Consider the following 14879-nt stretch of genomic DNA (forward strand, 5'->3'; position numbering starts at 1 on the left):
ATGATAATGATGATCTACATGAAATCTCCCCGGATGTCCAAAAGAAACTTTCACGCAGCGATAATGTGACCCAAGGACTGACGTTGTGTACGTGAGATTAGTGACAAGCTGAGGTTAATAATGCAATCTGGTAATTGAGGTGTGTTATCGCAGGAACACGCAGTCATACACACCAGTGGGGGACTGGAAGGAGCAGCTCTGGATTAAAATAACACCTGAACACACACCAGAGCAGATCTATACTGCAATTACACGCTTGTGAGCTCTCGCACTGTCTCTCTCTCTCTCTCTCTAGATTCATCTACAATTACTCACATACTGTAATTATAGCGCTCCGTCTCTCTCTCTCTCTCTCTCTCTCTGTCAGTCTCTCTTTGTCCAGATTCATGTATACTTACCGTTTATAATTAAAGCTCTCTTTCTCTTTTCCTGTCTCTCTGTCTGTCTGTCTCTTCACCTTTATCTACAATTCCTCACATTCTGTAATTACAGCACTCCGTCTGTGTGTCTCTCTCCAGATTCACATATACTTGCATAATTATAACTCTCTCTCTCTCTTTTTTCTGTCTCCCTCCGTCCCTCTCTGTCTGTCTCTCCAGAGTCATTTACACATACATTGTTATCTCTCTCTCTCTCTCTCTCTCTCTCTCTCTCTCTCTCTCTGTCTTTCTTTAACTTTATCTTTCCAGATTCATGTACACTTACATAATTATAGCTCTCAGTCTCTTTCTTTCTCTTGCTGTCTCTCTCTCCCTGTCTCTCTCACTGTCTGCCTCTCGACAGATACAGGTACACCTACATAATTAAAGTCTCTTTGTTTAAACACATGTACATATAGAATATCTCCCTGTCTATATATATATAAATAATTCCATGTACAGTATAGTAATAGAGTTATAGCTCTCTGTGTCTCTGTCTCTCTCTGTCTCTCTCCATCTGGAATTCTCTTTGGATTCATGTGTAAGTATTCATTAATATAGTTCTGTATGTCTGTCTCTCTCTCAACATGTCCTTTATTACATTTCTCTCTCTCTGACACATTCTATCTTTCTCTCTATCTCTCTCTCCTACAGGACTACAGGCCGATGCCCCCCTCCGTCCCTCCATCATTTACTGATTTCATCATTCATTCATTAGTTGTGTTTTAGCAGCACATGACTCTTCAATGTGGCTTTTCTGTATTCTTATATTCCTTCTTTTCAATATTTCTTCTACATTCAGTAAGATTGAGCTGCTAAAAGGACTGAACTTCAAACTGGTGTAAGTAAAAAATTATGATATTTAATCCCAGTTTAAGGTTAATTTTTACTTTAAAATAAAAGAAAAAAACAAAAATATATATATTAGACTAATGTTAGACCACGTCCATGTCTGTGTGTCTCTCTGTACAGCAGAACTCTCTGTCTAACTTATTAATACAAAGAAATCCCATTCTGTAAGGTTGAGTATCTTACGCCTTGTTTACACTAAGTTGTCCTTCTTTGTTGCTCAGACAAATACACTCCCTGTTCGGTAATCGGAGAGTGAATCACAGAGCCAAAGTGATTCGGTAATCGGAGAGTGAATCACATTTCAGCCAAAGTGAAAATATGAACTAATCCCAGTCAAAATATTCACTTTATCTTTTCTAATTAATATCTATTGGTGCAGGTGTTTGTTTACATTGAGACAGTAGCGCATTAGTAGATTATTTTAAAGGAGATTATTAAATCCCACACTCTGTCCAGACAGTTTTGTGTGATGATGTGACAGACAGACCGTGGCCTCATCTACAGACAGAACTGGTTTCTGGTCCTCCAGTGTGTGAAATGTAAAGAATATAATTGAAAGGCCGAGTTCTGACCAATGTACAGACAAAACCTTTTATTTTTAATATAGATTACTCAAGAACCTTTATTTAAAAGAGAGAAATATAAAATTTAATATTCGCCCATAAAATGTCACCGTGACAATTAAAAATAAAATGTAAAAAAAAAAAAAAAAAGGCTTTATGTGTGCCGTGTTTTAATCATGATTAATAAAATATATGAAGACATATAAATGTAATTCTTGGTGCTGTAATGTATAATGTTGTTCTGTTCTTATTTCTGTACGCAGTGAAAATGTGTCCGATTATATTTATCCCTTTACAGTATAATCAGTTCCTAAATGTCAAGGAGATTTTATACTGAGCCCTAACCATAAACTCTCATGGACGTATCGTAAACTCTTCTGGTCACTAGGAAGCTTTGGATTGCACAGTGTCACTGCAGTGTGTATTCTCTACTGTACATTAGTGACTCCTGCTCTCTACTGTTCACTCTGTGTCATTACAATCAACTGTGCAGTCGCAGGTCTGCGTTTGTGACATTGAGATTTGGTTTTGTTAGTGGAGTTGGCTGTAGATTTTTCAGGTTGGATTGGGATCAGATATATTCAGGTTTCTCACACTTATTGTTTGTTTTGAAGCTACCTATAGTGTGTGTGTGAGTTCAGTTTTCTCCAAATACTAAACATCCATGTGCAAACTGGCAAACCTGACCCGTCATGACATCAAGATCACAGAACATCATGAATAAATAGTCAGGAGGATAGTTAGAGCTCAAAAACGAAAACAGTACGCTCTAATAGATACTAAGTCCACGGATAATCCCATCACACACACTAGACTACTATATAGTGCACACTTAAATATACTGAATCCCTGGCTAAACTACAAAATAGTACACTCTAATACATACTGAATCCATGGCTACATCCCACCCTGTGCGCTAAACTACTAAATAGCATGCTTTAATAGATACTAAATCCCACTCTGCGCACTAAATTATTAAATAGTTCACTCTAATAGATACTAAATTCTGGTGGCATAGGTGATTATACCGTAATTGTAATGACATAATGATGGCGGTGTCTCATTCGCTAGCTACTGCTTAGTCAGTTTCAGGACATTAAGCCCCGTGTAGGTTTTCACTATGATCTCTGGTGTGCTTTCATGAACACTTTGAAAATGTTGGAAACAAGCTGAAGTGTGGTTGTTCCATCATGTGCAAATAGCGAGGATGTATGTTTCGTCTCGTAGGTCCAATTCCCAGGTCTTGTCCAGTTAGCATTAGCTCATGTTCCCTTGTGTCCCAGGTCCAAGTGTGCATGCTGCATCGTGGAGGAAGTACGTGGGTACTTGATGCTGTCCATCACGTGAAGAACACACTCCCCGGGTGCAGTCCTGGTGGATTCCGAGCTGTGTTTGTTTGCACCGCGTGTAAATTAGTCGCAATTCGTTTGCTCAGTAATGATGTGGGCGGGGGTTAATTAGGGCTGTGTTGAAAGGGTTCGATAATTGGTCTCCAGTGTGTTATGCTAATGAGAACCTGATTCTGTCTCTCTTTGTTTCTCTCACACTCTCTCTCACTCTCTCACACACACACTTTCTTCTGATCATCCATATAAAGTAACACATGTCTGAATTATACATTTTATTTATTTATTTAGTCGTCATTTTCGAGGCATAAATCTGCCAGAGATGCCGTTCCTCGTGCCATTCAGGCTCGGGTTCATTAACGCAGGCTGATGAAGTTTCGCATAAATTTCATGAAGCTGCCGAAGACACCAAGTCGCAGCGGGTGATATCATGAGTGCAGAGAACTGACGCATTCATAACATCGCAAATATATGTCTAAAACTGCAATAACCTCATCATATATCACTGATTATGAAGTTTAACCTGAGATACAGACACTATTCTACAAATCATCCTCATTCTCTACTGTAATTTTATCTACGTTCCGGTTTCCAGTGTCCTTCTGTGCTGTTTGATGTTGCAGTCTTTATTTCTTCGCTCCTTCCTTCTCTGTCATGACTGAAAGGGAAGAATAAATGAAGTCAATTAGGAAAGAGATAACGGGGGGAATTGGAAACAGAGACAGAGGAGAGAGCAGAGGAAAAGTGGGAAGACATGAGAGACAGGGTTTACCTCGGACCTCCAGCTTGCACTCCACCTCGTCCTCACCCAAGTCGTTGATGGCCTTGCACGTGTACTTCCCTCCATCGAACAGGCTGGGCTTGCGGATGTTCAGGGTCAGGACGCCCTGGTTGTTCTGCATGATAAACTTGGGATCGGCGCCAATTATCATCTTGTTCTTCATCCAGATGATCTTGGGCTGGATGAGAAATTACAGTTATATACAATTGCAAAGTCAGATAGATCGATAGATAGAGTGCCATAAAAAAGTATTTGCCCCTTTATGCTTTTTTTTTTGCATGTTTGCCACTTTTTGTCACATCTGAGTAAATACAAAATGCAGTTTGTATATGATGATTTCATTTACAGTGAAACCTTGGATTGCGAGTAACACGGTTTGCGAGTGTTCTGCAAGACGAGCAAAGTTTTTTTTTTATTTTGACTTGAAAAACGAACATACTTGGTTTACAAGTACCGAGTACCGAGTATCACGTATCACGCATGTGCTTCTTGTTTTGACGCCGAGCGTCACGTGATCACAACTGAGCCAGCGTGTTTTCTCTCCGCTGCGGAACTGTGGGTAATCGTCTCCCCTGCTGGGTCTTAGTGCGTGTCTTTTACTGGTATAATCAACATCCGTGCACACGTGTACTATAACACTGTGACCTTGTGTGTGCGTAAAACATATTTCATTTTGTGTTTGTATGCGTGTGTGTACAGCGCATGTGTAAAGAAAAAGCAAGTCTAATTTGACATTTGACACACACACACACACACACTCACCTTTACTGTGAAACAAATCATTTGAGTTTCATTATTCCTTATGGGAAAAATCTGCTTTGATTTACGAGTGTTTTGGAATACGAGCCCGCTTCTGGAACGAATTATGCTCATAATCCCAGGCTCCACTGTATTAGGGGAAAAAGCCTGTCCAAAACTACATTGCCCTATGTGATAGAAGTATTTGCCCCATTGCAAAATCATGAATAAACTGTGATTTGTGTCGAATTCAATAAAATTTTACTTGCCACACCCAAGCCTGATAACTGCGAGACCCTGAATCAAGAAATCACTTAAATAGAATGATAAATGAAGCACACTAAAAAATCTCAAAAAGCAACACAATCTAAAGAAATTTAAGAACATGTATGTACAGTATACATAACATGTATCAGTCTGGAAAGAGTTAAAACCTATTTCTAAGGTTTTGTGACATGGTAGCAAACCATGGTGAGAGCCATTATCCACAAAATTACCCCAAGAGCACAACAACAACTCATCCAGTTGCTTATAATAGAACCCAGAACAACATCTAAAGACCTGCAGGCCTTACTTGCCTTAGTTAAGGTCAGTGTCATGATTCAACAATAAGAAAGAGACTGGGGGCAAAAATGTCATCCATGGAAAAGTTCCAAGATTAAGGCCACTGATGACTAAAAAGAACACAAAGGCTTGTCTCATGTTTACCCAAAAATTGTTTCATACAAAGAACATCATACTAACAGTTAAACATGGGGGTGATGGTCTGGGGCTTTACGGCCTCAGGACCTGGGTGACTTGATGAAACCATGAATTCTACGCCCTGCCAGAAAATCCTAAAGGTCAATGTCCAGCCATCAGTTCAGGACCTCAAGCTCAAGTGGACTTTGCTTATGTGGCAGGACAATGATTCTAAACACAGCAGCAAGTCCACCTCTAAATGGCTCAAAAACTAAAAAACAAAATTAAGGTTTTCTACTGGCCTAGTCAAAGTCTGGACTTAAATCCGATTGAGATCCTTTTTCAATCGGATTTAAGTAAGGGGCAATTACTTTTTAATGTAGAGCCAGGCAGGTTTGGGCAGGCTTTTTCCCTTAAAAATTAAATCATCATTTAAAAACTGCATTTTGTATTTACTCGGGTAATCTTTGTTTGATATTAAAATTTGGTTTGTTGATCTCAGTCATGTTAGTGTGACAAATATGCAAAAAAATTATCGAGACAATCCAAAGTGGGGAAGAACCACATATGGCTATGATGGTCAGGGGTGCACATACTTTTGGTCATATGAATAGATAGAGTACTTTATTGAGCCACCCTACCTTGGGGAAACCACGGACAGCGCAGCTAATGGCCGCGCTGTAACCTGCAATGACGCATCTATCCACAAGGGGCGTGATGAACTTCGGGGAGCTGCTCATGTCCATCTCTTTAAATGGCTTTGTCTTATAGTTAAGACCTAGCATGAAAGATGAGCATAAAAAAAACACTCATGATGTATGAGGTGAAATAGACGTGATCATGTCTTATCCAGAACTCATGGACATCTCAATGAGAAATAAGTCAACACAACTTTAATGTTTAATACTTTTTTAATATTTTACTAATATACTGAATTATATTCATATCACTTTTTTTCCTCATAGTGATGAATGATAAGCTCTTTTAATTTATATTTGTTTTAAATAAATAATAAAAAAAAAACTATAATATATATCAGCAATAGCAATAATTTCTTAATATATGTTTTATTTATAGATCTATTATAACATTAGAGAGATGTACAAAGATAAGGGTGTGGATACCAAGTCTCCAAGAACCGTCTACCCTTACAGGAGACAATCAATGCAAACCTAAAAATATAATCCTTAGGAAAAAAAAAATTTCACTCCAACAGCTTTACTTCTTTCCGCACAATAAATCAGCAAAATGGAATTGCAGAGAGCCAATCAGATTGCAGCTTTAAAGATTCTGATGCTCACCGCCAGAAAAGACACAAACATACCTCTGAGAGTAAAACAAATCTGTTTTTAATGTGTGTTAACCTTAGAATCCAATCCCATCAAGCCAGTCGTTTTCCCATCATGCACCTGTACCTGATTTGGAGATGACGGCGGTGTTCTTGCTAAGCCCCGCGTCCTCGCTCAGGCCACAGACGTTCTCACTGAACACACGGAACATATACTCGTTCCCCATCACGAGGTCAGAGACAGTGCAGCTAGGCCTGCGGTTGTGTTCATACACCAGGAACCACTCCTACACACACACACACACACATTAGCGAGAAGGTCAAGCTTTTGCCTTTACTTGGGGTGTTACAGGAACAATTGGTTTTTCATGATCTTCAGGCTAGCATGTTTGGATTCTGGATTTGGTTTCGAATATCAGTTTACATTTAAGTCTACGTTTACCCCCGCCCAAAAATCTTCTTACTGAAACCAACAAATTGGTGATTGACTGGTGAAACATGAGCTTTTTTCCTCCTAAAAAGATGTGCCCCAGATTGTGTCCCAATATGTGTATATTTTTGTGTAATATTTTGTGTGTATAGTCCGTTCTGACCTTAGTCTTCATGTCTGCTTTCTGTATGGTGTACCCCAGGATCTCGCTGTTGCCGTTGTCTTTAGGAGGCTTCCACTCAAGCGCGGCGTTGAAGCCCCATACATCAGTCACCGTGATGGCAATAGGCGGTCCGGGTTTGTCTGTGCGTTCACGAGGGGGCAGAACATCATCGAGACATTTTAATAGGAAAAAGAAAGGAGGCCGTATGTGTCCCTGTGTTTTAGTTACAAGCAGTTGTTGTTTGTCATTAACCCTGACCCTGAGTGGAGGACGCTTGCATGCCACTATGACTAAGCGCCACATCAGGGTTGTTTCCAAGCTCAGGTTTCAGGAGCTCACTCCGTTGGGCGTTTGGAATAAATATGGTCCCTTAACCTATCCCATCCTATTCCCCTTAATATTCACATGATCATCGATAAATCTCTTATTCTTTTTATAAAAATTACCAGTACCTACTGTAACTAGGAGATGACGGAACATTAGTTAAGATTGCAATATAAGCATTGCCTGGCCAAAATAATAAGTTGCACACACTAAGATTTTATTGCATCACCTTCAGCTTTGATTACTTTAATAATTCACACTCCGAGTCCTGGAATATGGCCGTACCATTCGGGAAGGAAAAACTCCATGGATGTGATCCTCTGGTGATTCAGTACATTCAGGTGGTCAGCTGACTTTATTTTATTGCCCCATAAAATTACTGAGTCTAGACCTGAGTAACTGATCAACCCCAGATCATAACACTGTCTCCAGAGGCTTGTACAGTGGACACTATGCATGATGGGAGCATCGCTTCATGTCCTTCCCTTCTCACCCTGACACGCCCATCACTCTGGAATAGACTCAGTCTGGACTCATCAGGTCACATGATTTTTTTCCAATCGCACCAAAATCCAATCTTTATGCTTTCACTAACATGTGGTTTTCTTATGGATACACAGTTGTTTAGTTCTAGTCCTGTGAGTTCTCATCTCAGTGTGTGTATGGAAACTAAACTTCGCAAAGGGATGAATAATCGTACGTGGACACAGTCCAGATCAATCATGTCTAGTGTAAAAGCAGTATCAATATTGGTAGCATTTTGTCATGGTTGCTAACGGGCCACTACCATTTAATGAAGCAGACGATTACTGGTCTAGCACTTTTTAGAATCAGAAATCAGAGCTTTACTGCCAAGTACGTTTGCCCTTCAGTGCCCTGTAGCACTGACCAGACGGCAAAAGTTCAAAGAAAAGGTGGCTTGGTTGTGAGCGGTCCAAAGTGATGTTCTGAGCCCTTTTCTTCACTCTAGGTATATACAGTACAGTTCTTACAGCCTGGGTAGGGAAGCGCCGATAATCTTTTCAGGAGCCCAAACCGTCCTTTGTAGTCTTCTGGTGTCTGATTTTGAACCCCGAGTCAAACCAGACAGTTATTGAAGTGCACAGGATGGATTTAATGACGGCTGTGTGAGGAGCTCCTGTGGCAAGTGGAACTTCTTCAACTGGTGAAGGAAATACAACCTCTGATAACCCAATGTGAATGTCCCACTTCAGGAGAGATGGTCGTGCCCAGGAGGCGGAACGACTCAAATGCTGCCACAGTGCTGTTCATGATGGTGAGTGGGGGAAGTGTAGGGGGGTTTCTCCTGAAGTCCACGATCATCTCCACTGTTTTAAGCTCCAGGTGGTTGTGACTGCACCAGACAGCCAGATGCTCAACCTCGATTCTATATGCAGACTTGTCACTGTCACCGTTTTAAGTAACTTAATAAATAGTTTTGTTGTTTGTTTTGCTTGTTTGTTTGTTGTTTTTTAAGCCTATTAAATCCATTATACAGCTAAACATACTGTAGCAAATTGTTTTTGATGTACGTTTTGCTAAAATCTAAAAAAATAAGCAGACGTTTTATTAGCAACTGTAAATCTTAGAAATAAAGACAAACAAAATATATATTTTTTATCTTTTTAGTGAATTTTCTTAGTAAAACAAATCTTTTGTGAAATTTTAGACTGACAGACAGGAATTTGCAGCACAGCTACACTTATTACTAGAGACACATGATTAGCATTAAACGGAGTGACTAGCCTGTACCATGGCTTGGTCAGAGAGCTAACAGACTACTTACTGAAAATGTATTTTCTGTTGAATGTTTTTAAGATAAAAGAAAACAACATGTTTTTAGAAACAAACAAAATACAATGATTAAGCCATAAAAGAACTATTCCTAATCTGCAAAGTTAAAGAAGCAGAATTTGGACAATAATCTTTTGGTAAACTCACCCACAATCTGGATCTCGATAGTGGCCTTGTCCTCCATGTTCTCGATCTGGACGATGAGCGTGTATTTTCCCGAGTGTTCCCGAGTGGCGCTCCTGATGAACAGGATGGTGTCCACCTCAGTGGTGCGGACGTTAACCAATTTGGGATCCAACGGAACGTCATCCTTCAACCAGGTCACTACAGGATGAGGTTTCCCCTGACATGTGGAACAGATTAACTTGATATAGAAGCATTTCTGCTGGACCTGACCATCACTCTCCACACTCTCACAGTCAGTATTGGACAGAACTATGACTCATGGCAGGATTGTAGGCAGTTTAACTTCCCGCAGAATTTTTCAGAACATCAGAATCTCAGGATTAGAGGAAATTGTGTGATTATGTACAAAAAGCACTTGTTTTTTGTGGATAAAATGGCAATACTTAGGAATAGCAGATTCACCAGTTTCATGATGACAGATTTGAATGAGCAAATTTATTTCCTGTGCTGAATCAGGTGCTATTTTATAAGCTACCAAATAATGAGGGAGTCAAAATCTAATACAGACTCGTTCTCCAGTCAGCATTTTCTATCCCCCTATACAGGCAAGTGTTGGCAACCACTGACTTTAGTTTAAAAAATGACTTGGATGTTTCCAGGTGTGGTAAAGACCGCCACAGTTATGCCCAAAACAGCAATCGAGTCAGTCAAGAGTGTGTTTTGTGGGGGTCGAGCCCAAATGAAATCAAGTCAAATGGAGATTGGAGAGGGAATTTTATCCAATCTGTTTTAAGACCAAGAGTCTACTTCAACTAGGTGGCTTCATCTGCACATTCCACAATAATAGGACCATGTTCAGGGAGGTCAGTGGCCAAGACCAAAACAAATCCACACCAACACATGAAGCCAGGAAGATGGTGAAGGACCTCATCCATCCCAACAATGGACTGTTCTCTCTGTTGAGGTCAGGAAAGCGCTTCTGCTCCCTGAAGGCCAACACAGAGAGACTGAGGAGGAGCTTCTTCCCGCAGGCGATACGGTCTCTTAATCAGTACACCACACAGTACTGACTCACACATATGGTTTTTACACTCACTCTGGACATTCTGGACATTGCACAACCCTGGACATTACCATTTTCTTTTTACCATTTATTCTAACTACATTCCACAAAAATGACATAAATCCATACCTACTTTGTACAGCTGTTTTCTTTTTGTTCTATATTTCTTCATATATTTTCTATATTGTGTATTTTGTTGTACAGTTCTTTTTTTTTTTACTTTAATTTTATATTTTATTTTATTCTTCCTAGTTTAATTTACCTATTATTTTATTTTTCATATTTGTTTCCTATTCATAGTCTTTTATTTTAAGGTCACGAGCAGTTGTCTAAGGAAGAGGAACAGAGGAAGTGATGTAATCGACTAACCTGAAAGGGAATAACGAGGTTGACCTTCTCCCCCACCTTCCTTATGAACTTAGTCCTTAACTGACGAGGCAGGCGGATCCTGGGGTTCTCTAAATGTTGGAGGAAGGAGAGAGACAAAGTCAGGTGCATATAATACCCTAAGAGAGATAGAGAAAGAGTGAGAGAGACAGACTCCCTAACCAGTGATCTCCCGGATGGTGACTGCTCGATCGATCTCGGCCGGTGGGCTCAAACCCGCGATGTTCACCGCTTTCACCCTGAACAAGTACTTCTCTCCAATCTGCAGATCTCGAATGCGATAACTGTTCTTATCCACGGGGGTCTCGTTGGCCCTCACCCACTCGCTCCCTGGAAAACACACAATTACAAAATAAAAGCCCTGTTTTAAATAGTCATGAATTAATTTAAAACTACATTTAATTAAAGTTAGAACATAATTATTTTTATTGGACAAAATAAAAGACAAAGATTAATTAAATGAGCAACAAAAAATAATAATAAACATAAATAATCATAAAAACAAGTCACAGTGTATAAAAAACCTGAATCAAAATAAAATTACTTGATAAATTAAATAAATAAATAAATCCTAAACATACTGTAAGCACAACCAAACTAGACCCATAGATGAAAATCAAACACATGTTATACAAATACATATTTATAAACATGCATATACATAAAAAAATAAGACACATTAATAAATAACATTACATAAAATAAATAAGCGGTATATGCAATGAGCATTAATTTTCTTATTTAAATAAAAATAAATGGCTCAGAACTTAGAAATACCTAATAAAGTTCTAAAACATTTATAACAACAATTGTCTCTCTCTCTCTCACACACACACACACACACACACAAACACAAATATGGCCGACATCCAATAACTACAGGGCATGTAATTAGAGTGATCTTCCTCTTAATACATTAGCATGCTAATTTGATAATTAGTCGCCGTTAGCAGTCTCACTAACAGATGCTTTGGGATCCACAGGGAGTTCTGAACATGGTGAAGTTTAACCTTGGCCTCACACCGTCACCGCCTACTCCTCACCTCCTTCGAGGCAGTACTCGATGATGTACCCGTCCACACCCCCGGCGCCGATCTTCTCTGGAGGACGCCACTTCAGCGAGCAGGTGTTGCCTGTGATGTCATCAACCATCAGACGAGTCGGCTCACTCGTGGGTGCTACGAGACAGAGAGGATGACGGGTTAAATAGACAGGCATGCTGGTAACAGACCTCAACAAAAACATCTCTTTATGCACCCGAGACATAATGGGAAGTGATGGATCGAGTGCTCTTCTACTGAATATGCTCACTCAGGCCTGCGTTATATTATTGTACATTTAAAACTACACACACACACACACACACACGCACACACCGATAGGCATGAAGGGCTTAGAGACAGCACTGGGCTGTGAGACCCCGATGCTGTTAACGGCGAACACCCTCATCTCGTACATCACACCCTCGATCATCTTCTTTGCTTCGTACTCGGTCGACTCATGGATATCAAAGTTCAGCTTGGTCCACCTGGACGAGCCTACCTTCTTCCTCTCCATCAGATAACCTGGAGAAACATCAAAACATCATCTGGCGATATCACAGGGTTGTAGAGTTTTGCATTCTGATTGGTCAGAGGGTGGGGTTTATACTCTAGAACATTTCCTTGTGTTTTTTTTCTTTATTATTATTATTATTATTATTATTATTATTATTATTAAGACATGAGATGGAAACAAACACTGGTGTTCTTTTTTGATGAATATGAAATGTTAATCATGATCAAGCTTGCCTTTTAGGAGTGAGCCACCATCAAATTTGGGAGAGTCCCATAGGATGGAAGCCGTGTCCTCACCCACTCCTGTACAGCGCACGTTCTCTGGTGGATCAGGAACATCTGAGCACACACACACACACACACACAAAGAGAGAGACAGAAAGGTTTAACTGGGAAGAGACAGATGTAGAATGGACTGAGAGGAAGATGGACATAGGATAATGGTGTGTAAAGTGTCATATAGTTTCTCTCTCTCTCTGTCTCTCTTTCCATCTCTCTCACCCACGATCTTGATGATGATCTCGGCCTTGTCCTCTCCTGCAGGATTGGTGACGGTGATGTTGTAAGGTCCTTCATCTGACCTCTCTGCCCCCTCAATCACAAAACTGCTCAAGTTCTTCCTGCTGTCCACCCGCACTCGTCCCTCTGTGGCTGCTATCTCCTGTTTACACACACACACACACACACATATCTTATGCTACAAAACTAGCAGTTATCAAAGCCCTATTAAAGGAACCTGGCCTTGAACCTGGCCTTCACCCTGTCAGCTGTCCAACTACAGGCATCAAACCGCCGTCTACCTCCAAGATCCTACAAAAGCTTTTAGCACTGCAGCTATGTTTATATCTACATAGTGTTGACATACATAAAAAAGTATTAGTCAAGATTTAGGCTGCATTATAGCGGAGAGCCAGCGCTGGTTAAAGTGGTAAATGACCTCCCACTGGCTTCTGATCAGGTTTGGGTCTCCTGACCTTAGTGTAGCTTTAGACACCACTGATCGTCCTCGATAGATTAGAAAATGTAAAAAGATTCTTATTTGACTGATCATCAGACAGATAGCACATGATCTACGGCAGGCATGTCAGTACTCGGTCAGGTTCCTGTACAGCCGAGATTAGACATAAATATTTAATAATAAATGTTTGGTCGGTTCTCACGGTGTCTCCTTTCTTCCAGCAGACGGTGGGTGCAGGTTCTCCCGTGATCTCCACATCCAGACGGAGTTTGTTCCCCGCCACCACGATGATGGTGTTCTTGTTCACCATGCTGCCCGTGGCGTCCAGGTGGATTTTCGGAGGATCTTGACAAAAATAAAGTGTAGAACAATGTAGGGAAGCATGTACTGTACGATTTACAACCTAACGAGGATCGGTCATGTTTCCCGGTTTTGTACTTGTGCATGATGTGGAATCTCTTGTCGCCCTTCATTTTGCATTTTGTACCAGAAATTCAGCGTGATGGATAATCGTTAATGCAAAAGTACAACACACAATCAACCCTCGTTGGGCTCTGTTAGGTCGTTTAGGTTGTTCTTTACATGTTCTATTAATCTGTGTGTGTGTGGGGGGGTGGGGGGGGGGGAGTATTATTTCTATTAGGTGTAAAAATCTGAACCTTTATGTAAACACAAATAATACACTTTATTATATTAATTTATCTTAAATAAGAAAAGAATAAAAGACTGATACTCACCCTGACGAGGAACATAATCGATCTTGATTTCTGCGGGAAATGAATCAGATAAGGTAAATAAAGTAACTTTCTTGTACACTGTTGTGTGTGTGTGTGTGTGCGCGCGCATTACCCAAGAAGTTGAGTTTAGCTGAAATTGAGAGCGCGTAGCCATCAGGGACGAAGGTGTAGTCTCCCGCGTCCTCTGCCTTCACGTCATCAATCGTCAACTTGTGGATCCTGAGCGACCCCCCCCCCCCCACCACCACCCCCCCAAGACCATACATGTTACCATAGCAACAGCATCCAACATAACACCTGGGTGTGTCCCAATCCACACCATTAATAACCTCATAAGCCAAATAAACACCTCTGGCCATCACACAGTGTTGAGGGGTAATTAACTGCACAAATGTCACAGTATGTTGCCTGGAGGTGTGGCTTACCTGCCGATATGAGTCATTTTGATGCGGTCACTTGCGACGACCTCGACTCCATCCTTAAACCACTTCCCTGTGACTTTCTCATCAGAAACCTCGCATTTAAACACGGCCTGCTCAGCGGCCTTCAACGTCAGATCAGCGATACTCTGCAGCACCTCCAGCTCCTTATCTGAGGCACACACACACACACACACACAGGAAAATCTATGTTTCTATAAATTCTTAAAACAATTAGCATTGTAATATTTATA

At 40.5% G+C, this 14879-nt stretch overlaps 1 protein-coding gene across 4 annotated transcripts in view; it reads right to left on the bottom strand.

Annotated features, from left to right (window-relative positions):
- Positions 1 to 3442: 3442 nt before the first annotated feature.
- Positions 3443 to 14879, bottom strand: part of mybpc2a (myosin binding protein Ca) — a 33836-nt gene continuing 22399 nt past the window's right edge. For 3 of the 4 annotated variants that reach the window (XM_053515185.1, XM_053515188.1, XM_053515187.1), the window contains 16 exons: positions 14632 to 14797; positions 14319 to 14425; positions 14207 to 14236; positions 13672 to 13814; positions 13013 to 13172; positions 12746 to 12850; positions 12332 to 12520; positions 11999 to 12133; positions 11118 to 11285; positions 10938 to 11026; positions 9527 to 9722; positions 7262 to 7401; positions 6796 to 6955; positions 6022 to 6158; positions 3953 to 4139; positions 3443 to 3838 (listed from right to left, as the gene is read on the bottom strand). In XM_053515185.1, coding sequence (XP_053371160.1) covers positions 3807 to 3838; positions 3953 to 4139; positions 6022 to 6158; positions 6796 to 6955; positions 7262 to 7401; positions 9527 to 9722; positions 10938 to 11026; positions 11118 to 11285; positions 11999 to 12133; positions 12332 to 12520; positions 12746 to 12850; positions 13013 to 13172; positions 13672 to 13814; positions 14207 to 14236; positions 14319 to 14425; positions 14632 to 14797 — 2144 coding nt within the window. In that variant the 3' untranslated portion in view covers positions 3443 to 3806. The remainder of the gene's footprint in view (positions 3839 to 3952; positions 4140 to 6021; positions 6159 to 6795; positions 6956 to 7261; positions 7402 to 9526; positions 9723 to 10937; positions 11027 to 11117; positions 11286 to 11998; positions 12134 to 12331; positions 12521 to 12745; positions 12851 to 13012; positions 13173 to 13671; positions 13815 to 14206; positions 14237 to 14318; positions 14426 to 14631; positions 14798 to 14879) is intronic. The other variant, XM_053515186.1, reaches the window with a different exon arrangement.

Source organism: Clarias gariepinus, chromosome 16 (genome assembly GCF_024256425.1).
Source record: "Clarias gariepinus isolate MV-2021 ecotype Netherlands chromosome 16, CGAR_prim_01v2, whole genome shotgun sequence".
Classification (NCBI taxonomy): domain Eukaryota; kingdom Metazoa; phylum Chordata; class Actinopteri; order Siluriformes; family Clariidae; genus Clarias; species Clarias gariepinus.